At 31.1% G+C, this 27662-nt stretch overlaps 2 protein-coding genes across 4 annotated transcripts in view; one reads left to right on the top strand and one right to left on the bottom strand.

Moving 5' to 3' along the window:
• Nucleotides 1-14695, top strand: part of LOC141453369 (inter-alpha-trypsin inhibitor heavy chain H4-like) — a 31225-nt gene extending 16530 nt beyond the window's left edge. For both annotated transcript variants that reach the window (XM_074126508.1, XM_074126509.1), the window contains 7 exons: nt 387-590; nt 679-760; nt 3979-4110; nt 9945-10010; nt 12135-12313; nt 12390-12517; nt 14308-14695. In XM_074126508.1, coding sequence (XP_073982609.1) covers nt 387-590; nt 679-760; nt 3979-4110; nt 9945-10010; nt 12135-12313; nt 12390-12517; nt 14308-14353 — 837 coding nt within the window. In that variant the 3' untranslated portion in view covers nt 14354-14695. The remainder of the gene's footprint in view (nt 1-386; nt 591-678; nt 761-3978; nt 4111-9944; nt 10011-12134; nt 12314-12389; nt 12518-14307) is intronic.
• Nucleotides 14696-15696: 1001 nt separating this feature from the next.
• Nucleotides 15697-26927, bottom strand: LOC141453378 (cAMP-dependent protein kinase inhibitor beta-like). Of its 2 annotated transcripts, none has more exons than XM_074126530.1 (5): nt 26776-26927; nt 25895-25971; nt 22533-22693; nt 20030-20206; nt 15697-18330 (listed from the first exon to the last, which is right to left on the bottom strand). In XM_074126530.1, the coding sequence occupies exons 3-5, from the start codon at nt 22609-22611 to the stop codon at nt 18248-18250; spliced, it is 339 nt and encodes a 112-aa protein (XP_073982631.1). In that variant the 5' UTR covers nt 22612-22693; nt 25895-25971; nt 26776-26927; the 3' UTR covers nt 15697-18247. The 2 variants fall into 2 exon arrangements, with proteins under 2 accessions (XP_073982631.1, XP_073982632.1); XM_074126531.1 differs by having other exon boundaries at nt 25901-25971.
• Nucleotides 26928-27662: the final 735 nt, after the last annotated feature.

Raw genomic sequence — 27662 nt, 5'->3', positions numbered from 1 at the left:
AAATGTATTGGATGTTGCAAATAGCTGTATATAACTAAAAGTACCAAAGCAATTCACTTATGAGGAAAAATCAGCTAGTTCAGTAATATTAAGTAATATTGTAACACTTTATTAGTTAATATCTTCCAAAAAGACTTGGAAGTCTTTTGTAAATCTAGCTATTTAGAGCGATGAAAAAAGGGTCTTAAGACAGTTCTTTTTTACTTTTCTTTTGCCTTTAAAGATGTAAGTAGTTTTTATATAATCTGCTTAATTTTCTTTTATTTGGTTTAATCTTTATGTAATATCTTTCTTGTATAATTTCAAAAAACACTCTATAACTAATGTACAATAAGTTTAAAAATAAATATTAATCAGGAATGTGACAATAATTAAACATTTATAAGGGTTCAAAAGTACCATTGGATAATACTGAGGATAGTACTGGAATTAACTTATCAGGAAAGAAGCTACCCTTTGGTTCTTTAGAACGACTTTGGGCATATCTTACGGTTAAACAACTTCTAGAAAAAGAAAAAACATCAAATGAAGATAATAATAAGGAGGAATCCAGTAAATTAAAGGAAACTGCACTTGATCTTGCACTAAAGGTATTTTTTTTTGTTATCATTATTTTCTAGATTGTAGTTTATATTAGTTAATACCCTGTGCTTTTGTTATTATTATTATTTTTTCTAGTATATGTTTGTAACACCCGTGACATCTTTAGTGGTTGTGAAGCCAAATGGAACTAATTCAGTCACGGAACTTGAAGATGATAGTAAGTTATTAATAACAAAGTGAATCTGATGTAATTATTATTTATTATTAGTATTATTATTTATTTATATTTTGAACCTATATTTGCTTAGAAATCGTCCCTTCTCATATAAAATAAACCTCGTAGATTAGTTCTAATCACAAAAAGATTAAAGATACTATAAATATTTATACATTAGCTGATTGGATAATATTAACGACTTTGTAACATCTGCGCCATTGAAGGTGGTTAAGACAGCTCAATGTATTTATACATTGTTCGCACAATTTAACTATGTAAATAATGTGTTTTTTTTCTGAGTAGTTAATCATCTAAGTATATTCACAGTGTTTTTATGACATGACCTAGCCGTAAATGGAGTCCTCTAAGTTTTACTGGTGATCGTGAAGATACTTCCTTTTCCGAGTGAAAACCGTTATGCTACTCTTGGCTTCGGAGAGTGTTCGACCCTTATTAGTGCACCATTCACAGAAGTTGGACATAACTCTATCCATTTTGATTATTGTCTCCTTTAATAATGTATCGTTGCAGTACAATTTGAGAGATGCAGACTTCCGATTCTAAATTTCACAGATATCTGCTGTGAAGACGTTAAACAATAAGTTTGTCGAAGTCCAATAATATATAATCTCTTGAATAGTTCCGACATTCTAAAAACGTTTATTTAATTCAAGGTGTTTAGCAGATCCATTCGTCACTTGACTGGCTAGCCTTGTGGAAGGCATGATTTAGAGCTTTACCCTACTTTTTATCTTCTTTATTGGAGTGTTTTGTTAAAAGATGAGCAGAAATCTATCCAATTTTTTTTTTTCTGCATATACTACGACATTGAGCACTTTCCTTTTTGCGTACTATTTAATCAGACCATGCAGCACATATTTCGTAATCTTTAAAGTATTTCGTAAACTTTCACTAAATGGAATAAAATTGCAACTGATGCAAAAGGACTGGCAACTGATTCTTTTTTTTAAACGGCCATGGAGAACTAAAATCTCATCTGACAGTATTATTTCTTTTATCCCATTAAATCCTAGACGACATTCTTCCGAAAAAAGAATGTCGTCTTTTTAGAACAGTTGGTGGAATGGGAAAAGTAACTGGATTTAATTGTTAACATAAGCGTCTACTAGTTAACTAATTCCAAGAATGATCTCAGATCTTTCGAATCCTGGATTTCTTTAGCTACCGTGATAGCCTTTATGATTTGTTGATATTTCTGCAGATTTTTACTCATCTTAAACTCACAATATTCAAATTCATCTTGAAAAATAAGCATTTGATTGTATTAATTCTAATCTCGTTTTTGATATCCTCTTTTAACATTTTACTTAAGGTGAGCTTGTGTTCTTCCTATGTTTTTGAAGCAATATCATCTTAAGGCAACTCCTTTATATTCAATATAGTACTTCGTTATTACTTTGTATCAGATAGTGATAGCATTCGCTGTGCCAAATAAAAAGCGACATTTTTTGTTATGGTACTGGGGTTGTTGAGAGTCAAGTAATGGCAGACCTCGGGATGTATATCTCAAGGTGAATAAGCCGTTGTTACATGCAGTTTTTAAAATATTTCATTACTTTTTAAAGAGGACAGTAAATTCTCATAAGACGGAATACTAATTAGGGATTCTTACTCATCAGATATGTTTAGTGTCATCCTTCTTGGGCATTGTACTTTGGGGATCACATAATTCGAACGCTTTGTTTTGTTAGGACTTTTTTACGAACCTAATCAACTTCATTTTCACTTTTGGTGTAAGGAATGTGATTCGACATCTTATATGTAATATATGAATTCTTGCCGTGTTATTCTTAACTTGACCCATAATAAATGGCTTAAATATCTGAATATTTTTTAAATTATTGATTTACTTCAGTTTCCTTAATAACATTCATAAAATCAGAGCATTGTTTATAAATCAGTAATGTTAAAGGACGGGTCTGGAGGGCGAGCTGTTGTGTGAGGGAAGCCACAATAGATCCAAAGGGGTCGCAGTGGCGTAGGCCTTGAGGCCGCCCTAGTTTAATCTAATCTAATGTTATTGCATTGTTCCGGAAGGGTACCTGTCTAGAGTCTATACCGCCTTTCCGGTTTTCTCTGCAGGCGTACTACATTCTATTGGCTTTAAATCGCATATCTATAGTCATGAGACTGAGATTGATTTTATTGTAAAAGTGGTCGGCTTTAGGCATACCTTAGTTAATTGCCTTTTTTGACGTTAATGTAGGCACGTTAACTCAAAAACAAAAACTAAAATTTGGTCATTATCAGTCAGTCGAGTCATTTCACTCTCTGAATCGATTTTTCTGTTTTTAAAGATTCTTAAAAAGGTCTGTTACGATTATTTTTAACTAGGTATACTATGTGACTAACTGCGCAAAAGTAGTTCTACAACTTTCATTTTTAACACTTTCCCGTGAAAATTCTGTTAATAGCACTTCTGAGCATTCCTCTAAAGGTAGAGCTTAAAGGTAAATGTAGAGCTTATCTCATATTAGATTTTAGTATTAGAGAATAAAAATTTTAAACGCAATATGACAAATTAGAAGAAAATTGTTTGATCATAAGTGCCACTTTACCAAGAAGATTTTTTTAGAGATTTTACAAAACTGATTCGATTTATGTAAACATATATAATATTGAAGTCTCTTTAGGGGTAATTTTACGTTACAAAAAAACTTAATTACCAAAGTACAAGAGAAGTGGTGAGGGTTCACCACAGATTTTACTTTCTCTTACTGTTGATTTTGTTATTTTATACAAATTTTCGTCATGCAAACATTTTTTTGTAACCCTGATCGGTTTCCGACTTTTATCCATCGTTATACTGATTAATCAAGTTTGGGGTTGTGAATTCAACTTCAACTATGTTTCCGTCTCACACTGCACTTTGAGCTAATGATTACAGTCATTTGCATACTGTTCGTTCATTTGCACAATAGTGAAACATAGTTGAAGTTAAATCTACCCCTAACTGATTAATAAACTTCTGATGATGGATAAAGTTCCAAGACCAGCCAGGGATACAAGAAAGTATGCTTACTACAATAAATTAAATCAGTGATATTTCCTGCACTGTGGACCTAACCTCATTTCAACTGTAAATAATTAGTAAAGGGAAATGAGTTAGTCCATATTTATATTAGTTATTCAGAAATATCACTTTTATGTGTAAGAAATTATTTCTATGTAACTCATATTCTGGCTTATTTCTTTAGGTTCCGATACTCGCAAGGCTCCTATTTCTTCTGGTGTACCTAGTCATGCTGCGAAGGATGATGTGTTACCAACACTTAGGTCTCCTGTGTCAATAAGTAGTGGTGTTTTTCATCCACGAACAACTACATTTGGTAACTTTTTAGTCTTAAGATCAAATATCTACAGTTATTTAAATTAAGCTTACAATTAAGTAGCTATTTAATCAAGTAACCAGGTTTAGACTGACTTAAACTAGCCTTTTAACCAATGTATAGTTTATTGTATTTACACCACTCTTTCCCACAAAATAAAGAAATAGCCGAGTTCAGATTTTCATCAACTGTACTAACTTCATATGAGCCGTTTATTTTGAAAATGGGGCAAGTCCATTTTTGAAAAAAATGAAGATAATGATAATTATAGATAAAACTTAGTAATATCTTTTTATCTGTAAACAATTTAGAGTCAAAAAAATTCAGAATCCTAATATTTGGGAGATGGAAGATTTAGCTCTTAACAATATTGTAAAGATGTTTAATTTGAAAATGGTGCAAGTCCATCTTAGGTTGAAATTATTTAACCGTACTGCAAAATTTAACTCCGGTTGCTGTATGGTGAAGCAAATTTGATGGTTTAACATCATGTCTTATCTATCTATCTTTGATATTGGTAATAGGTGATTGTACAATATTTCATAAAATGTATTATTATTTAATAATAATAAGTACATCTTATTTTTGTGTTTCGATAATAACACCAACATCGGGAAATTTTAGTACTATTGGCTCTGAAAAACTGTAAATTGTATAACATTCGACTTATATTATCGGCTATCAAGTAAGTTGTGTTCGTTTTGTGCTCGGTGTATGAAAAAAAGTTTCATTATTTGAAAATTAATAACGATTGAGGTTTATTTTATAAAAAGAAAAAATGGCTGTAACCGATTACAACGATAATTATAACTCTGATGCATCTGAAAGTGAATTTGGTTGGTAACAAAAATAAAATAAAAATACTTTTCTGGGTAATATCAATAAAATCCTCATTTGCAAGTAATTTTATTATTTTTATTATGTTTGTAGAAATAAGCCCCATGAGAATCGGTAATAAAAGAAGAATCATGGAATCAGAATCTGAATACGAAGGCCATTCGGACCAAAATTATTCAAAAAATTTAAAAAAAAGAAGAAGAATAGTTGAACTATTGATTAGTATTTTGTTTGTATTGTTAAAAAAAGACTGGTACGACTGAAATATTATCCATTTAAATCAACGATTACAATAATTCATTAATTTTGAAATTGAGGCAAGTCCATTTAGTTATAATAAAACCTTTATTTTTCTTAGCCAGCACTATAAACACTATTGGATTATAAACTTACATTATCTAATACCACAAAATACAAAAAAATATGTCAATTAATATTTAACAATATTTTAAAATTTATTGAACCGCAAAACCTTAAATAGCTCGAAATAACAAAAAATGCACGTGCCCCACTTTCAAAATAAACGGCACATATTGCTGACTCTTTTCACATACCAATCAACTATAACTTAGATACTATTAAATTCATTCCATACCCTTGACCTTACAAACCGATAAGGCTGATCAAACCATTTTGTACTGTATGATTGTTAAAATTTCGTGAAACAGTCCCCAATGAAGCATGTTGATGAACTTCTTACCAAGTTTTGAAAAAAGATTTATTCTATTTGTGTCTTAGTTTTAAATTTTACGAGGATTAAATGAACAACGCCTTACAGTAATTACTGCTAAAAGGGAAAATTTGTTTTATTCAATTTTTAAGAACATTTTTTTAGCGAATGACTGTGTGTGATTGTGAACAATGTTGTCTGTTCGTATTATTATCTATATTTATTTCCTTTCGCTATTAAAAAAATTAGTTAAACTTCTTGTCAAGAGGTTTTTCAAAATATAATTTTATCCTTAATATTTTAAATTCATTACCAAATACATTAATTTCTAATTGAAATAAACAATAACAAAATAGATTTTTTCATTGCGCTTAGAGTTCAAAAAAAAAAAAATTGCCTATGGTTTTTCGAATTCGTTGTGTAATGGTTTTCGTGAGTGTAGGCAATTTTCTATCATTTATGTGGATTTAACCGACGATATCTCTGATTCTTTTATTAAAGCTTTTCGATTTATAAATGTTTGAAAACAGTAAAACTAATATTTCCTTATTTAAAAAAAAAAATATTTTAGTAATTAGGGTGAAGGGACCAGTAATTGACTGGGCACCAGTAATTGACATACCAGAAATAAACTGGTATTATAAGGGATATGTGCCGTTTTTAGTGGTGATTCTTTCAATTTCGTTATTGAGAAGCCTTTGGGCAGCAGTTCCAGAAAAATATTAATTATTGGAAGGTTCCTTGGTATCAGTGGAAGGTTATTTGTGTTAAAAGTTCAAAATCAAGGAAAAAACAAGCCGTTGCTAAGGAGGATTGATAAGAAAATAATTTTCCTTTTTTCTTATTTTTCGTTTATTTGTTCATATATTCGTGTGGTTATCAATGTTCTGTTATAATTAGTATTACTTGTAGATTTCATTTATGTAGTTTTTTTTTTTAATTATAAGAAGCATTGAGGATTAAACTGGGGCTGTCAATCACTGGTCCTTGAAACGGCAATTTGCCCAGTAATTGACATGTATGTCAATTACTAGTCCTACAGCTTTTTTGTTTGAGACCAGTGATTGACTTCCTGGGAAAATGATAAGATAGGTTGGTAAATTTTATTATAATTAAAAATTCAATACATTGTAAAATAAAATCATTGGAAAAATCGGCAACATAAAATAAATAGTAAAACTTCCAACAAAATATGTTTAAATTAATGAATTAGCAAATGTACGCCTTATTTCAAGAGGGCATGCAGAATGATTATTCTGTACAGAACAACAATGTATGAACAACAAACTGGAATAGTCGAGATCGCCGAACAGTTTCACGAGGCCAACGTGACTGATAAAAACGACGCCCACTTATCGGAGTTTGAAAATCTCTCATTCTCCCTCAGTTTTGGGTCCTTGCCACATGCCAAAGAAGAAAGGGAGGAAATGGCTGAACCATAGAATTCCATCAAATAAAACGGCCAGGGGAAAAATGAAGCTCCCTCAAGAGAAGTACCAGGTGCGAAATTAAACATAAGTGGAGAAGTTGGTGACTTAGTGATGTTACACATTTCTTACTTTTTAATCTAGTTTTTTTTTCATTGATGTTTCATTTATTTATTACTGTTGTAAGTGCGAATGCTTACAACCTGAGGCGGGACGCAATGAACGTGCACAGTGTATTTATACATGAGCCCAAGAGGTAACTCAGTAATAATAAACAACCAAATACTGTTTAGATGCAGAAAATAAGAATGAATTACATTCAGATAGTTTGGTTTCGAAGCAAATGACACTGGCAGCACAGATTGTGGAAAATATTAGTGAAGCGCTCCAAAAGAAGGGAAGCGTAGGAGAAATTTTGTTCACTAGAAAGCACCAACAACTCGAACACAAGGACGCGTAGATGCCATCAGTAGCAACGTTATAGGCGGAATGGATAAAACAAGGATGTGACCACATAGTTTAGACCAGTGGTGGGCAAACTTTTTTAATGGGGGGCCACAAAGTTTAAGAAATTCTAGAGGAGGGCCAGAATTATAGAAAAAATGCATTTTGTGTAAAAGCTTTTAAACATATTATAAAAACATTACAGCATTACACACTTGTGTAACTACGCGGCTAGTTTAGCTTCACCTATAGGTTATGCATCTATTATTCTACTAAGTAGAATCTACTTTATACTTCTCGACCGTCAAAACGTAATTATAGCGGGCCATATACTATCCATGTCGATGGACCCTCGGCGGGCCGGATTAAATACTTTCGCGGGCCGGAGTTGGCCCGCGGGCCGTACTTTGCCCATCACTGGTCTAATCGGAAGTAGAGAGTTTGGTAAAGTGAGAACCAAAAAAAAAATTCCCAAAAAGAGGTTTAGGTAACAAAATATTTAGCGGAAACTTGAAAGGATAAGAGAGCGGAAGAGTTGAGAGAAAGAGATAAAAGCGAGCCGACAGACATTGTGTACGATCTAACAAGTATGTTAGCTAATATCTCCGTGGTACTATTGAAAGTAAGGGCTGTTATTCAAATTACCTGTCTTGGCTTGGGGACTTAATTAAAACTGTCCAGTAGGACAGTTGTGTAAGGGTTGGTCGTCAAAAACTGTATAAAATAGCGTAATGTTGAAAAATATTAGATTATTTAGGTTTGCCTATTTAAAAACTGATTGTAATTAATTATGAATAAGACCGATTTTTGTTATAAACCCAATTGAAAAAGTGATTTAGGTGATTTAAGTGATTTATTTAGATCTAAAAGTGATTTTGAATGCATACCTTATGTAGTTTCATGAATATATTTGTATATCAATTACTGGTCCCACCCCATGTCAAACACTGGTTCCACCGAAAATTCGGTATGTCAATTACTGGGTCATTGACATACTTCCAAAAAAAATCATTTTTGGTTGACATAAAGATCGAATTTACTGCTTTTAAAATATTAATAAAATAAGATACATCCTACTGGAGCGGTACAATTTTACAACCTACACCTGGAGCCAAAATAACGGAAGTTATTCTCCCTTAAACTCGAATTTTTTCTTAAGCAGTCAATTACTGGTCCCTTCACCCTATGGCCCGTCAATATTTGAGGTTACATCCGGAGCTTATATCTTTGCTCTGCCGGCCAGCCACCGGACAGTGTTCTCTCGTTACAGACAACACTGTCCATCACCCGGACGGTGAGCTGTAAGAAGCTCCTGGGAAGAGAAAATCGAAGGGCCAACAGCGGATTTGAACCTGTGTCTCCGCTATGGAATCCAGTATTCGCTAACCGCACAGCTAATCCCTTTCCTAATAATTGTTATTTTATTATCATAAACGATGTTTTGTACAATATTTTACATTTTACTAAGCAATTCAACGTAATAAATTGTAACGAGAAAATTAAAAAATAAATAGCAACCTACCGTGGAAACTTGAATAAAATGTAGGCCTATTTAAAAAAAGTGAATCCCGAAGAACCAACTTACAAAAACAGCTGACTTGAAATTTAAAAAGAAAAACATGTTTTTTATGAAATTTATATAACAAATAATTGATATTAGTTCCAGCCACATATGTAGCATTATTCTAAAAATCATTTTAAAATTATTTTTGATAACTACCCTATTGCATGTTAAATATAAGAGTAGTTCACTGGATAAATCACTAGATTTCCTCGCTTCAAATCTAATCGCTCCCCTGGATCCGGCAGATCTCTGAAAATATTGCTCCCCATTAGCTGTAACTTCAGATATTAAAGCGCCTTAATATGGAATATGTTTTACTAAAAACAAAAATATGTTGCGTGTGCAGTGACCACCTATTAGTTTGAAAAGCTCGCAAAGATGGGACTTTTTCTCTAAATACCTTTAGTCGCAATTATTATATTGAAGTATTGAACTTACTTTTTTGGTTTTAGTGAAGATATATACATAAGTATTATATTAGGTATTACATATTAATTTTCAATGTAACTTATTAATAATCCTTAATTTTCATTTATTCACCTCTCACACCGTACAACCCTTCAGTCTCTCGCAATTAACGGATCGAACAAAGGTTTTTAAAATTAGTTCCAGATTTACTTTTCAGATTATTAATGTACTAAATACAGCTTTTTATCTTATAATTTGGATGTAAAAGGATTCGATTAATGGTCATTATCTTACAAATCGTAGCAAAACACGCTTCCATTCTTAATAACCATTGTACACTTCATTTTTGTTTTTTTAAAAGGCAAGAATGATTGACCATCACTCAATAACAAAGTGTAAGATGAATGCTGTATTGTTTGTTTGATTTTTAAATGAATAGCCGTCTGTAATATAACTTTATTTACAAATAATTTTTTTTTTTTAGATTCTTCTTCCATGGGGAAGTTTGCAATACCAACTTACCAACCTCTTACAGTTCCTCATATAGATGGTAAGTTTTTCAATGTTTTTTGTCTTGCTGTCTAAAAAACCATATGATTAGTAGAAACTTGAATTAGAAGATATACATATTTTCCTTATGAAAATTGTTTCGAACTGATTTCTCATCGGAAATAAATATTTTGAGGTACTCTTTATACATAATATTTTTTTTTTGACGTGAATACGTCTTTAAATTTGAATCATATGGTGGCAATCCAAAAAACCTAATGATAACAAAATCGGGGGTTACAGTTTGGCATTATAATTTCGAATCTATCGTTTACATCCAAAATTAAATTAGACCACTGGATAGCTAAAGGATCAAACAATTCATTACGATAAGCGAGGACTGTGACACATCGCGCGCGGTGGAGAGGGAAGCGCCGCCATTTTGAGATAATTTTGCTGCGTATCGAGATTTGTAGTTAGTATAACTTTTGACTCGGAGAAGCAACGATGTTCGTTTAAGTTTTAATCGTCAGCTGGCATCACAATCTATCGATTGTATATAAAACATTAGTGTAAAATAGTGACAGTGAATAAAATAATGGTGTTAGAATAAAAAAATATCAAAAATATATAATGGCGGCCTTTACGCGTCGAAAAGCCAAAACCAAATACAGAGATCGTATACGGTTGGAAAGGGCTTCTAAAGAACAATCGAATGGTAAAAGTCGCGAAGCCAGTAGAGTCGCCATATATCGCAACATCGATAGCTTCACTGATTGTAATAGAGTTAACATTGACATTTCGGAAATTTATTTCGAAATGAAAGACGCAAAAGCTGGTGATGTCTGTCTAGTAAACGAAAAAGGCCAATGGCATCTTCAAATTCGTACTCGGGTGTGTGTATATCCATCCGGGCACAGCGTTAGCAGAAATTAAACCTTTATGTTACGATCGCTGTTAAAATATTCCAAAATCATCTCTAAAATTATACCCGATTACGAGCCTGATCTTACTATACCAATTATGATAGTTGGAGATTTTAATGTTGATGTCTTACAAAACCGCTCATTGCCCGACTTCATGCTCAGCGGGTTCAATTTGTATTATATTGAAACTTCTCCAACAACGTTAGGTAATACCTATATTGATTTAACGTTTACCAGAAATCTCGATGTATCTTGCAAGCCATTTGTGTCGTACTTTTCGTATAACAGACCTATAATTAATAAAGTTATATTGTAACACAGTAATAATTTGTTTCCTTGATTTCATCCTAAATACATAAATAAAAATATTTTATATAAAAAATATAACCCGTTACATAATCGTATTCACGTATAACACACGGCCGTGTCCATGACACAGCCACAGTAGAGCTTTTTTTTTCCAAAGCAAGGTTTGTAGAATGTGTAACTATTTACTTCAAAAAGAAAGAAACCTTAGCCTTCATATTCCGGTGTAATAGCATCGTCACTTCCAATATTTGATTTCGGCTACTTTTAGAGGTTCAGGTGTGGTTGATTAATTGTATTCTTGTAACTGTGATGTAAACTATTTTGTTAAAACCGAATATCAGGTATAAAAATAAAGGTGTATTACTTTTAATTGAAAGTTGTAAAAAAAGGAAGAAATTATTTCTGGAGAAGTTTTCAGAGTACTGTTACTAGTGAGAGAACCAATCCTTACATTGTTTTTGAGATAACCCACTTACATTTATTTGGAGTGACCTAAATGTTTTAAGAAAATTTTGCATTAAAATTGAAAAACTTGAGTAAGGCAAACTCATTGTTTTTTTTCATACATATGAAGCCAGATTTATAAAGGGAACAGTTGAGAAGAGTACCAAACAAGATGGGTACTTACCAATGTTTTTGCATTTTTTTAACTGTCAAACTAGTTTTTTAAAGTATCAAACTTATGAGTACAAATCTCCGTCAGTATCGCAGTTGTACTGAATTAGAATTAGATTTTTATTTTAAGTACTTCTCACAGTAAAAAATGGTTTGTTTAAATCCTCAATATATGTGAACACTAGTTAATAGCCAGGAGTAATCAATAAAAAGAGGGATACGAAAGATTTTTACCTGTAATTGGCATTTCTTAGTTTTTCAATTCTCATTTAAGATTTAAGAATTAAACGTGAATAAAATTTTGTTATATCGGTATCATTTCCTTCCATTTGTAGATAATATACCTGATTTAAATCTTCTCCATAATTCTATTATACCTGAAGTTTTCGATAGAGGAAATCTGACATTATCAGATTTAGAATGGCTGGACCAAATATTACTGAATAAGCAAACTATGGAAGTATCAATACCAGTAAACAATACGAACCAAATATTTACCATATCAACAAATCCAGTGAGTATTGCGTTATACAGTTATATAGAAATAGATATACTTATTTAAAAATAAATTGTATATATGTTTTATCTAGGGTACTTCAACCTACCAAAATTGTACTGATTTACCTGGAAAATGTACTCACTTAGTGAGTTGTATTTTACCTGAATTTATTCTAAGTTTACCAGAATTTTTGAGATATTTCTGTCCAATTCCTGGAAAGTAAGTATTATATTTTCCTTCAGTCATTATGTAATAACTTAGTAAGATTCCTTGTATTTTTAGTCTGGTTTGATTGAGAATTGTAAGACTATTAATTCCCATTATTTCCTTTTATGAACGTTCGTACAAGTTGTAAGGGCTTTTGTCAGATACAATTCATTTTTTTCTCTATATGATTAAGAAAATAGTTACTTTTCTCCATTTTTAGTTGAGTTAGTGTTAATATTTAGTTTTTTATCAACTATAACTATTCAACTACTTTAGAAATACATTGTTTAATGCGTAAATTCTGTCTTGTTTTCTATGTTTGATCTACAGTATTAAATGTCAAACTAAAAAAAACTATTTATATTTTTACATTTTCACACTCATAGTATGGATAGCTTAGTAGTTTGTGCACTAGAGGATCTCACGCGGAGATTCCTAGTACGAATCAGATACTGCTCTTACAAATTTTTCATCCTAGATGTCTTTTCTGTTGTCAGTTAGTTAATGGTACCTTTCAAAAGTATCTGGTGGTAGCAATACAATTAAGAAATTGACCTCAAAAAAAATTGGCTGTTGGCGATAAAAGCCTATTGGATTGTTGGGATCAATCAGAAATATTGTTTTATCTCTCTTCGATTTAGCTTTTCGTAGATACTTTGTAAACATGTTCATATATTTACTAAAAACCACTTTTACGGAACGGAAGACCTCAAAACGAATATTTCCGGGGAATATATAGTTTCTAAAATTTAGCTTAGAAGCAGTAGGTATTTTTCTTACCTAGAAAGTAACGTAGTAAGATACCGTGCTCATATGATTTTGTGAGATCAAGTTGAACATATAAAAATTTCAGAATCGAGTTTTTCCCTGAATTCTTGTTTTAAGATCTTCCGAACATATTAAAGAGTAAGAGGCACTAATAAATAAAAAAGTGCAGTTAAATTTCGTATTTTGTTTACAAATTCAACTTAAATTCAGAATGTTACAATATTGCAATACGTTTATATCAAGCAGAATACAATATGCATTGAATAGGCACCTTAAACAAATGTCCTCTAAGAACCATATAAAATTATTTTCCTATTATATCCAACGAATATAACCAATTAAAATTATAGACCTATAATGCAGATATCAGCAATGGATCTACTAAGAGATAGGGCAGCAAACGGACCTTCTCTGAAGGGTTTTCTTAGGCATAGGATAAATATATAACTGCCTTGGGCTTCTTGCTCTGAATAATTTTTCAATATTTAATGTATATTTATAACGAATTTCACATTACCAAAACAAAATAAAAATAAAGAAACATTTACATACCAGTCTTTTTCACAAGATTGTATCAGTCCGCATCAAATGATACTAATCTTTTCCTCACCTAACGGTAGGTAGAGTACAACAGCGAGTGCATTGTAAAGTAATTTTTTTAGGTCATTTAACACCACCCAGTACAATTTCTAAAAACAAGTAATACCGAAGAAAACTCCAAAAGGAAAATCTGCACCTTACAATAAAATCACGAGAGATGAGAAAAGAGAAGTGATTTTTACTTTCACTTTCCTTGCCTGAGAGATCGTTGCGTTCATGTCGAATTTTTGAAATCTAAGTAGGTATATTACAAACGGAAAACCATAGAGAGGCGAAATGAATATTTCAAATCTTTCATTTACTATCATTAGAAATTAAGTGATTAAATTGCTTGTCAATATCAGTAGTTAATTTCAACCTTTGATAAAAATTTATTTTTTATTTTTATGATTTATATTAATTTTTTAAGATAATGATTTATTTTAATGATTTAGCTTCGTGGGAGTGTGCTGTCCATCTGAGAACCATCACATTTGGTAGTACCTACCATCCTAGATGTTTTCTAAATAACTCATCAGAGGTACACCTTTAGGCTATTCTAAAAATAAATAAATAAAAAATAAAGTAAATAAATAAAATAATAATAAAAAAAAGCAATTTCGATCGCCTATTATTATTACTATTATTATTCGCCTAAAATATTAATTCATTAAATTTATACACAATTAATGAAGAAATTGCATCTTTTTTTATTTCATCATTCTATTTTTTCAAATATGTTTCATATGGAAAGTTTTCTGGCTGGTATTAATATTTTATGTACTTAATTTATGTTTCCATTTTACATTAATGTTGAAATAAATTAAATTAAAGCAGACAAAATTATTTTATATACTTTCACTACCTGGAAATAGTTCTGTAATTTTAACTAAATTTTGTAACTATAGGCTGCAGGTAAGTGTGGAGTACTTTATAATGAAACTATAAGAATTCTTGATTTAATTGGTATCTGTACAATCAGGCAGAGCGAGCATAATTAATAAGATTTAGACAGTTAGTAGAGTTTAAAAGCTCTCTTAAATTAGGCAAAGTTGAAGAGAGAATACCTAGGTGTCGCACTCTAAATTCTGCCAAGATAGGACTTATAGCCAAAAAATGAACCATGTCCTCTCTGGCCTTTAAATTGCATAGTGAGCACAACTCTACCTCCCTGGGGTAAAATTCAAATAGAGCAGTTCCCATATCATTTTAAATAGCCAACGTAATTCTTTTAAATTTAATTCTGTAGACTGAGTTAAAAAAGAAAATAGACAAGCATTAACATTAAGCTCTCTATAAAAAAGGAATCTATTAAAATCTTTGGCACTTGTAACACACACTTCCGATGAGCTATCTTTATTTTATCCGACAGGATGGCAAACTGATTCTTCCACACTGTCACATTATTATAGGAAAAACTGAAATTAAGACTGTACTTTTTCAGACAGTTTTATCCAGCTGTCAAACCAAAAAGTCTTGGGTTTCACGATTTCTAGTGCAACTACTCTAGGAAGTCTGTAAACAGGTAATTCAAGGATTTTCAAAACGTATCTGAAATGGAGCCTTAAAGTAAACGTAAATAACAAATCAACACCAGTTTCAAGGTACAGCATGAAGTTTGGAGTAATGAAGGCAGGAAATATAATTTCTTAATAAAAAGAACGCAATCATTTCTCATACTGCGCAAATCCCCAAACCTGAGCAGAGTAACAAGCGATAGATCTGAAGACAGTATTAAAAAGTTGGAACTTAAGGGACAACAAGGACTGACCAGACTGTATGAAGGGCCACTTTAGCCACACAGGCTCTCTCCGTAATATACGTTTGGAATAAAATAAGTAGTATATTAGTCAAAAATTTTATTTTTTAAAACTTACAGCAATACACTATAAATGTACAAAACATATATAGAATATAAAAACGAAAAAATAATTGTTTTTGAAGATTAAATATAAGTAGGGGTTGCTGATTTTTATTAAATAAATGAAAGAAAGCAACTATTTCTTGTTTTATGAAAATGATCAGGTTTGTGGCTTATTAAAATCAGCTTAAATTTAAATCTCTCCCGTGTCAAATATTAGCGAAGGGAAATTAATTTCAACCAGTTTTTCAGGCAAAAAATAATTTAAATATTAACTCTCATAGTATGTTGAAGCGATACAATGCTTACACCTAAGCCTCCATTAGAAAATAAAAAAAAAAAAATTATTTCTTTTCCTACCGCAAAATCTCATAATTGAAACGACATTATCTGTTACATACTAATGCTATGTAGAAATATATTAAATTATTTCCCACAAAGGCGCATCTTTCTAAATAGAAAGAAGTCTGGAGATTACCAAGGTTTCAACCGATGCATCTTCAGTGAAAAGTAACAAAAACACTCGAAATAATCTCGCTATTGGCGAAACTTGATAAAATATGAATTATCGGATTCATTGCTATATAGTGACCATACACAACAAAGAATGGTCCGAAGGAGTGCATGCGTTTGTGGTACATTTACAGTTATCACATGCTCCTTGTTTGTTAACTTACGACTTATTTCCTGTGGTAAGTTGGGTTTTAGTCACCCTAGGTCTGTTTTTTTTTACGAGTTAGTAGCAGAAACCTTTGTAGCTCTATCTCCACTAGAAATAAGAGTATTGTTCGGTTTACAGTCCTGAGAATTGGTTCTTTTCCAGCCATTTTCGACAGAGCTGAATCTTTCGCTGCCTTATGATTAAGGTACATTTTTACATTCGTACAAAACACTTACAAAAGCAATACGCAGCTCTTGATTTTAGGAAATTTGCATTTTTTAGTTGCAGCCTTACTAGCACCCATTCATACGAGACAAGCGAAATGCAAAAAAGTCTGAGCACTGATTGCACCAAGAGTATTCAGCAAGGAGGTTTCAGAGGTTGGCGAAGTTGGTAGTTAATTGAAGAACAGAGCTGTCATGAAAGTTTGTAAAACCTGACTTAATTTCAGCGTAATGTGTGTTAGTCTCGAAATGAGTAGTAATTAATTCGATAATAAACATTATTACTACTCAATAGCTATTTTCTGATAAGTAGTCTACTATTTGGCCTTTTAAATTATAAAATATATTCTCGACGTAGATTAATAGATTTTAAAAGGTAATGAACTTCCCATTCCTAATATATAGAATTTGGATGCTAAGAAAATTACAATTGAGAGAAATAATGACAGCCGAGAGATCGGGGTACAAATGTACAAAGTTGTAAGACCTTTTTATGAATGACAATGAAATGTAGAAAGATTGACGGAAAAATTTCAAGAAAAAACTTCGGGCAGTAAATGAACTGTAGCAGCAAAAGAAGCAAGATAATAAAGGAAATCAAATTCTAGTTTGAAAAATATAATACAATGGTAAAAATTATGTCGCGAAATGCAATAATTAAACTCATGTTCTGTCTGTGTGTTCAAATATATTTTTCTATAAAACAAGAAGTTGCCGTCTTCATTTTCCTCCAAATAATTGAAAATAATTATTCCAAATCTACAAAATTGATTTATACACGGGCTAATGGGATTTACAAGCAAATGAATGCTACTTAAACTGTGAGTTTTATATAAAATGCAGCCAAATTTCAATCACAACTTTTATAATTGCACAATAGCCTGAGTCATTACTATTTTATTATTAAGGCGTCAAATTTGAAATCAATGACTTCCTGGAGCTTCCTCTTATGCCGGTCTTCGGATGATGTTCTTGCTCTTAGACAGTTGTATCCTCAGCTGACAGCTAATTCTTTTCCAGCCATTTTCGACAGAGCTAAATCTTTTGCTGCCTTATGATTAAGGTACATTTTTAAAAAATGGAATAAAAGAGCTGGAGACTGAATTAATGACTTGAAAATTATGAATTATTACTACGTACAAAATGAAAAAACTGTTGTCCTATTAACAGATCCGGTCTTCGGCCACAAGTAATAAAATATTTATTAGATACATTCTTCCTTGTGTATTTCTATCAAAAGATAAAAACGCATATATTTTATGTATCTATTCAAAACTACATGAAGTTTCATACAGAAAACAAAAATCTATCTATACATTTATATAGACTTTATCATAGACATATAACATAATTTGACGGCTGGTATTTTATTATTAAACTATTGTTGTTTTATATACATGGCTGCGTAACTATTAACTCATTGTTAAAATTCTAATACAAGTAAACAAAAATAAAATAAATACTACAATCTCAAGAGGCGACAAACTACTAGTAAATATAAATTAATAAATTACAATACACAAACAATGAAAAAATAAATATACAAATCTGCAAATTAAACAATAGGTTAACAAACAACAAATTTTTAATCTGTAACAGGAGGAACAAAAAAAAAAAATACTGTCATCTGATACACTTTAAATAAATGCTCAACTGGGTATTTTGTTTTCCCCAGACTTTTCTTCTGCGATTGGTTGCTCATTCTGGCCGTGGTTGCTGCCTTCTGGGTGATCTACCACAAATATTTCAATGCATTACAAATTAAAAATTAATAATTAGTTTTATGTAGGACCACTCCCACCTATTTGACAAGTTCATCTCGGAATGATTCATTATATCGACAAATTTCGCGAGATTCGATCCTTATACCCGGAAGTTCACATGAAACTGGTTTTATAAAGTAGCATTTGTGAGTAATATTAATTCTATTCTGCACAGTTTGAACATTTTAAAAGAATATTTTAGTATTATCATCTCTTATAATAAATAATCGGCAAAATAATATCATCTTATGATTTTAATGTTTTTTCGATTGGTGAAATTACAATTCTTACCCACTCACTCACTACAAGGCAATTGTTATGACCAAAATAAAAAAACAAAATTTGTATAACCACCCTCCTTTCCTTAAGCCACTTTAATTTAATACTCCCTATATTAATCAATTTTGCCAACTTAATTTTGTTTTATAAATGTACTCAGGAAAATTTACGTTTTGGGATTATTGAACTTAGCCAATTATTTTGCCAAAAATTAGAAATAAGGGAGGAAGTGGTGTTAAACATTATTCTAAGAGTCCTGTTTAATCCTTACCCTTACGATTCGTAAAATAAAGAGCACTATAAACATTAAAAGTCCAAATTTGAATTCTATCAAAAGTACAAATGAAGTAGTTGCTTGCATGAATGGTGGAGTGTAAAACGACTACCCAATTAAAGGTAAGGAACAAAGCGCTAATGCGACATCATGCGCATCAAACAAATGATTTAAGAGCGTTTAGAACAGGAGTGGGTAACACTCTAGTGCTGGTCTTCTTCAAATGCTATAGAGGTACGGCAAAAACAAGTAATACAGGCCTTTATTGAAGGACTGAGGGATGAAGAGATTTAAAAAACTATGTTATTGAATAGTACAAGTTTCTTTTGCAGCAAGCCCATGCCGACATAGTGGAGGCAGTTAATCTAGCCGTCACAGTCGAATAAAATGTTTCATCGTTTAGTACAATTCGTGAAGGATCCAAATTTGAGGTTCATTGAAAGAGTCGCAAGAGTAGACAACTCACACAATACGTATTGGAACTGTGGGAGAAAGATCATCGTCGCATCCCGTGCATAAAACACACTGCAAAAAGTATAAAAAAGCGCATCGAAAAAGAAGGAAAGCAGAAAAACCTAAATGGCCAAGGAAGAGTAGAGATTAATATTAATCAAAGATATTCTTGTATGCAAGAGGCATTAGGTAGCTCTTTCTCTACAAGTAATACATATGTAGAAGGAAGTCTGATTTTGGAATTTCAAGAATTAAAAGGATTTTTTGCTGCTTGACAAATTACAGCATAGTTAATAATGTACTACGCATAGTACTAGTAAATATTATTAAAAAAGGAATTTTATTCAATGTTCTATATATGTTAGCTGAAAGAAAAGTATGGTGTAAAATGCACTAGTAAAAATCTTCCAAATGATTACAAAGGCGATTCAATCATTTAGATATTGTGAATAGAAACTAAGGTTTAATTAAAACAGCAATTAGTCATTCGCAATAGACAAAATGTGAGCTTTTCACATTTTTGCTGTAGCGAGTTTTGCACTTTTAGAAAAATTGAAAACGTTCCCTTCTCTTGGCCCTAATTTTGTTTATAAATAAAAAGTAAAAGATAATAAACCTACAAAATATTACCAATAAATGAAAATTTTATTTAAATATTTTACCATTTGTAGTAAGTTTCATTAGCTTATCAGGTAAATCAGCTGTGTTTGTCAGTGCATGATCGCTTAAAATATCAGGTAAGGCATTCCGACGACCAACTCGACCTGTTGTAAGAAAATCTTTCACAGCATCTGATCCATCTTCATCTGAAGTCGACATTAATTTCAGCATTTTCAACACTGCAATGATTTTATACTTAACATTAAAAAAGAAAAAAAAATGGCAAAAATTAAATAAATAATCGATAAATTAAAATATGTCACTTCAAGTGATTGCAATCAGCAATTAAAATTAATGTAGCAAATAATCATTTAATTACACAGAATATTAATTTTTAAAGAAATAAATGCCATTGAAAAAACGTGCTAAGATTATAGAATAAAATAAAAAATAAATTTAAACATTCCTAAACTTTTAATACATTAGCTAATCGCAGAGAATAATCCGTTGTTAGTAGCGAAGAATGTCTGAAAGTGAAATGAAAGATCTTTTTAACCCGTTGCCGCAAATGACGGCTATAGCCGTCCGATCTTTGTTGATATGTAGGCAAACAACGTCTATAGCCGTCGTGCACATTTTAATTAATAAAAAAAAGTACAGCGTTAGTACGAAGTGTACTAACGCATACACTTGTTAATTATTGAATTAGTAAAGCAAATGCTGTATAGTCGTCACGACGGTCGTAGCCGTCATTTGCTCTGGAAAGAGAAAAAATGACATGATGAGCAAATGACGGTTATAGCCGTCGAGAGTTTTTTTGGAAAAACCGTGGCCAAATGTGATAATTTTTACTTCCAAACATACAACTTACACTTGATTCCATCTGGTAGTCATAAACAATTGAGAAAAAAAAGTGTGTTTCTGAGCACGATCATCAAATTAAAAGTGTGCGGCAACGGGTTAAGATCTGTATTCAATACTTAAGGCTAGATTTATTGTGCAGTTGTTTAGATGACTGATTATAAATTTTAACTAAAATTTGTAATCAATAGGATGAAAAATTAATGCGAGTTTCAGTCATGATAAACTTTATTATGCCGAGCTTTCGACCTGGGGACTAGGTCATCTTCAGGGCTAATTTACAATATATGCTGTTTTACATCATTGGAGGGTTGGTGTGTCTTCTGTCTTGTCTGTTCATGGACATATAATTTTTTTCTGAATGGTGGTTTTAATGATGTTTTTTTTAACATTAGGTATCATTATATTATATAGACCTAAAACTTTTATTTGAAAATTTCCTAAAAATTTGAATAAAGAGGAAGGGGTGGATAAACGTCCCCCAAAAGTGCTAATTCATTGTTACATCCAATCTTTTTTTATTATTAAAAAGAGAGTCAAATGTTTCGTATGCGTCTTTATAAAATGATTGACAAGGATGTTCTTAATTTTTGGGTTGATGAAGTCCTATATTACTAGTAAAGGCCACAATCAATCTTGAGAATGGAAAAGCAAGCTGCTGTGAAATGAGAAGATCACTACACCCAGGTTTCTCGAAGCAAACTGACTGAGCTGTAAAACTGGTTATAACTAACATTACTATTCCTCTGAATAATGGAGTTCCACAAATGATGCGAGACATTAACGTTCCTGGTAATCCCTGTAGTAATCTCGGTAAACAGTCCGGGCAAAGAAAATAATAACACTATGCAGTAGGGCGCTGCAACGTAGCTAGAAACATGTACATATAGTGCGTAAAAAATGTAAGTGAGTAGCTTTTTAAGCCTTTTAAGAGGTGGTAACTCGCAATGCAAGCGGAAATTCGATAATATCAATCAATCTTTTGAGAGGTAAAATATAAACTTTTTCTCTCGTCCCTTCTTTTTAGTAAAAAAATATCTGCGAATTGATTCTCAAAATCTCTTAAGTTCAGTTTTCATTGAAACAAAAAAGAGGGTACTTGAGTTAGTCAAGGCTTCTTATAAAAAAAAAAAAAAAAAAACTTGTAATTTAACGGTCTGACGATTCTAAAAACATTCCGTTTTGTTTTTTTCTAAAGTTATGACCATTATTTAATTTAGCTTGTACTTTTCAAATGTTCCTGTGTTTTACTTAGAAGCAGCACTCTAAAAATAACCCTAATCATAATAGCATGAAGGTGATTAATGTAGCATGCATTTCTGCTTACTCGTCTCAATTTTTAGCAAAAAATACAGAACCAGTTTATTCGAAGGTCAGTTCACAAACTAACAATGTAGTTTCCGAGCAAAATAAAACACTTTCAGTTAGCTGAATTAAGATTCACAGATATTCAGTAAAGAACCCAAAACCGCTGCACACTAACATAGGTCATCCATCCAAGATCTGATATGAAATTTCTGTTAAAAATTCTATAATTGAAGTCCAAAAAAATAACGATACATTTTGAAAAATGATTTTACTCGCTTCTAACTTGTTTTCCATTCCTAATTTCTATTCACTTTCAGTACACATTTAATAAACAATATGTTATAATTTGTTAGTCACCAATCACCATGAATATGATTCTAAGATAAAAAAAAATACCTTTTTTACGGGTTAATCGTGGAATTCTCACACTAGGATTATTTGAATGTTGCGTCGCAACTCTTCTAGATTTAGTCATGTCTTGTGTTTCTTTAAAGTTAATATTTTAAAGAGTAAAAGTTTATTCTATATTAAAGTTGCTAGTCGACCATCTTCAAATTCTAATTTCATTAAATTAAAAATATTAATTAACATTTTTTTAATTAAAAAAATAAAAAATAATGAATAAAACAAAGTACACTAAAAAAGAAAACAATAACTTAAGAGATGTTTCATATGCAACATGTTGACAAAATCTCTTTATTTCTAAAATTTAAAAATTATTTAATTTAAAAGAATGCTTCAGTAAGTATCGCATGGTAGTGGATTTTTTTTTCATTGGTTTCTATTTAAATAATCGTCTCGTTTTCCTTCTACTGTACTAAAATAAGCCCTTAAAACAGTTTTTGCCTGCAAATATTACTTTTATGAATTAGCCTTAAATACAGTACTAATAAATAATCAAAAATAATTAGTAATTGAATAATAATTAAACAGCAAGAGAGAATAATTTTTTTTTAACTTTGGTATGTCTCGGCAAACCAAATTTTGGAACACAATGGGTGAATGGATATAGTGTGCGCAATGAATGACATAGAGGAAGTCTATGTCCATTCCAGCATGACCTAATCACTAAAACTGAGCTTAAATAAGTACATCCAACAGACAAATGTAAATAAATAAGGACGCTCGTTAGATCTTTAAGCCTAGTACTTTTAAGATTAACAAAACGTTTTATTCAAGTAACATTGGGGAGCAATAGACATGATTCCAGATGCACTTTCAAGGAAGAATGAAGTATCGATAACGAAGAGTTGCAATCACGTTGTAGGATCAAAATGAGAGAATGTTGCCTCACATCTCAAACCATTACAATTCCGTAAGCCAATTCTGTACCGTTAAAGCGCATCACGTGAATTACACTCAATCAAGAAACCTCACTTTCTATTTGACAATTCCAACTATCATCCAAGAACTCGGAGTAACAAAATTGAATTCCCCTACATCACTCTCAAGTCAATTTAGTAAAATTCAAAAAAACCAACGAAACATTAAAGATGATGTAACTAGTGTTCACCAACTCAAACCGAAGGAAATATTAATAGGGTACAGGTTATCTGAATGAGTTTTTTGAAATTAATACCGTAGGCCATGAAAGTACTAGACATTCACCAGCCTTCAAAGACTAAGAAAAACCATCACCATCTTCTTCCGCGGCCAACTATTTTTCCAATAAGCTAGTATTCAAAATCGAAAGGCCTGTCAATACGGGCTAGTTTTTATAGACAAATTTTGCTTACAAAAGAGAGTATCTGTCAAACAAATAGACTTAGGAATGGAACTTTGTCAAAATGAAGTTAAAAATGGAATGAAATAGAACTTTATTTTTCTCTCGAAACAAGAGAAAGTACAGAAAGTGATGTACCTGAACAATGACAATATCTTCCTAGCAAGATAAACAAACTTTTCATGATTGGCCTTCAAAAAAGAGAAAGAGTATAATAAAAACGTTTAAAACCAATTAAACCATATGACCAATTAAATGTTTAAGAAGAATTTATCTTGCTTAAGTAAGTAAGAAGTCTAAATTATATAAAATAAAAACGGGCATCCTAGTCTGTCAATAAGATCTACACGAAGAGGCACATACCACTGCAATCTAAAAACTCCAGTACACTCTTACACACTTGCACTTCTAGATTATTAGGTATTCGCCTTCTATGCTAATACCAGAGAGTCTCATTACATCTAACATTTAATACATTATCCAGTCATAGAAAAACAAATCTGGACAGATATCAGTTTCCTAACAAAATTCTATGAAATGAAGAATACATATCCATCACCAGCTTACATAGGACTTGGTGGCAAGTCACACTATTTACTAACTTTATTTACACACTCTGATTGATATGACTCTACTCAAGACTCCTCACAAGATATGCTTTTTACTGATCAATTGATCACTGACCAATTGAGAAGCGGGATTGCAAGAAAAGTGTTCTTCTAGAAGCCGCTCCAAAAAAAAAGAGACCTAAATAGATTCTTCTAGAAGAACAAATTACAATTCGCGGACCTACTTACAACATTTATAGAGTTCTCCCTCAAATTAAAAACCGGAAGTATTTATAATTTACTTTCATATTAATTTAATCAAGCATTGCGAATCCATGCATATGTTCAATAATTTATTTAGTTTAATTATTATGGGTTTACGTCAAAACTTGTAATTATTTATGTTAAAAGAATAAATTCCAAAATACATGAATGAAGTTCGCCTAAAATAAATAAATAAAATGTAAATTGCTTATTTAATTTAAACGAGATAATTTATTGGAAAAATTTAAGTTAAAACAAAAAATAAAAAATAATAATAAGAAGAATTTGGTCCTTCTCTGTGCGAATGTTCAACTGTGGTTAGGCCAGGATCAAAAACCCAGTAACGCCAAAAACCCTAAATAAAGTATACTCAGCCTCTTCAGGATTGTGGGATTTATCATCTGAGTACAAGCTCTGGAGTTTATTAATCAAAATCTGTCTATTAAGCAATCCCAATCAATGTTTAAGAAGTTATCGAACACATTATGGTTGGTGTTTTCCTTAAATGTTTCCACATTCTAATTTATCTCTAAAGCCGATTAAGATTTAGTCAATTCTGAAAATAGACAAAATTATGCAACAAATAAGTATTTTATAAATAAATTACTCTTCGATTTTCATTTTAAACATTTTGTAATTTTGTTTTCATACTTAACATGTTTAGATTGTTGTTCATAAGTTTAGATTTTTCTGTTAAATATGTCACGTGAAAAGAAAAAAAAAACACTTCCGTTTTAACTTTGCTATAATCTAATTAGATGCAAGGAAAATTCTAAAATTGAATCCTAATAAGCACTTTATTCCTTATTTTGTTTAGTATTAAGTATGGCCATGAACACAATCTTTGGAGGTGAATTAGAAACAAGATGCAAACAAGAAAAACTGGCAGATACCATCTCAATTTTTTTTTTTTAAATAAAATCACAAATCATCGGAAAAAGCTGAAGTATACAGCAACATTTTTAGGGTTTTTGGTTCTCTGCGGTTAAATCCAACCAAGCAATACAACTAAACTAGCACAGTGCGACGCATCGACATTTGTTTTTCCTAACATAACGCACTTCAGTGAAGCTCTATAACATAATAGCTAGGTTACTAATATATCTAGAATTCAAGTAAAGGATAAGTTTTTTTTATGACCGCTAACTCAACAAAGATACAACAGTAATTTAAGAAATAATTGGTATTATTTATTTAGTGTAAAAGTTAATCAAATTTTTTACCCAAACCTGAAGGGAAGTCATAATTTTCCTGTTTCCCTCGTTAATTTGTATCTCGAATTGTGCTCACCAAACTTTCTCTACAACAATGCACAGGAATTTAATTAAAGTTAATTTAAATAAATAAAAATAACATTCTTAATTTATATTAGGCATATATCTGTACCTCGGAGGGAAAAGGCACCATGTCACAAAAAGTAAATTTTACAGGGGAGCCAAATAAAGATATTTTTCCAAATTCATTTTTTGTTCCACTTTTCCGGTTGTACTCTTTCTTGTACTTCTCACCATAATTATTACAGTTGGTATGGCCACTTAACCTCCCATATTTTAAAATATTTTATTTTGATCTCCATTGGGAAAAAAATTTATGCCCATGTAGGGCCTTTTACCCTTAAGTAATGAAGTATCAAAGCGCTTTTTAAATATACATAAATCGCTTAATAGTAAACATAGGACATAGTGCTTTACACCTGTAGAAAGAGCAACAAAAAATTTGTAAAATGATGCCAAAATCTGAAAATCGAAAAAAATGGACATGGTGCCTTTTCTCTCCGAGGTACAGATATATACTAATATTATGCTGAATTCTTGTATTTAAGTAATTTATTTCCTATTTGTAATAACATAATTTTAAAACATTATAAAGGAATGTACTGAATGAACTTATAGAGTAATATTCTATGCGACTTGGTTGATCAGAAATTAATTTTCTCAGTGATAATGAGTCAAAATAATTTTATTTAATATACTGTGATATTTTCAAATTTTTCTGTTTCTTACTGAGGGATAACCATTAAAAACATGTAACCATCATTCCTAATATTTACATAAAAATGTCAAATCAATAACCACCGAAATATTGTGAGTATTTACTACGTTACCTTCTAAAGTTTTTATGAGGTCTCAAAATTTCAGAAATCTATTGCATTAGAACATAATCTGATCACATAAAAGTTCAGGATCTGGCATTAGTCTCACTTCACACGATTAGCCTTCAAACATTTGTATGACTGGAGTAACCAAATTATATGTAACCTACCCTAATAAATGTCGTTCTTTCGAATGTGCATATTGCGTTGCTCGCTCAAAAATTGTAATTATTGCCCTGATTTGCAATTCTTCCTATGTATCCTCTGTAGGACTAATTTTGAAAGTTTGCTTAATTTTTACACTAAATGGGAGCTGGCTGTTCTCCTAACCTTCAATCTAAGTTTGCTCTTATTTGGATTCCTGGATTTAATTGTAATAAAGAAGGAAAAAGAGTTGGCAGTTGAATTCTTTGGCTGGTTTAATAATCATATAATTATAATTTTTTTTACTCATGATACTAACAGTCCAGAAAACTGTAACTACATAAAAGCCTATTTTTTGCTTAATATCTATGAAAAGATCCCAGTATGATACAATTTTCAAAACGTAAAAAAATTCAAGGAAACTATCAAGATACCAAGTTTCAAATAAATGAAAGACAAAGAGGTGGGATCAATTAATTTTACTCAAATAAATTTTAGCTGAGAAGAGTAGTTAGTAAGTTTATAATCTTAATAAAAAAGTGAATACATTTCTCATTCAATCATGTACTGTTGCTATATTGGTTTAAGAGATTTTCCACAATTCTAAAAACATTGGGTCAATAAGGAATTGTCTCAAGTTGTTGTATCTAAAAAAGTAATGCTCATATGTTTTTATTAATATTTTATTTATTTGTTCAACACATTTTTTTTTTTTGGTTCTGGTTATTATTAATTATTTTAATAAATAAAATTTA

The sequence above is a fragment of the Rhodnius prolixus genome, unplaced genomic scaffold (genome assembly GCF_049639745.1).
Source record: "Rhodnius prolixus isolate KJV_2025 unplaced genomic scaffold, Rpr scaffold_3, whole genome shotgun sequence".
Lineage (NCBI taxonomy): Eukaryota > Metazoa > Arthropoda > Insecta > Hemiptera > Reduviidae > Rhodnius > Rhodnius prolixus.
The sequence above is the reverse complement of the archived record's forward strand: the minus strand, read 5'-3'. Positions and strand labels throughout refer to the sequence as shown.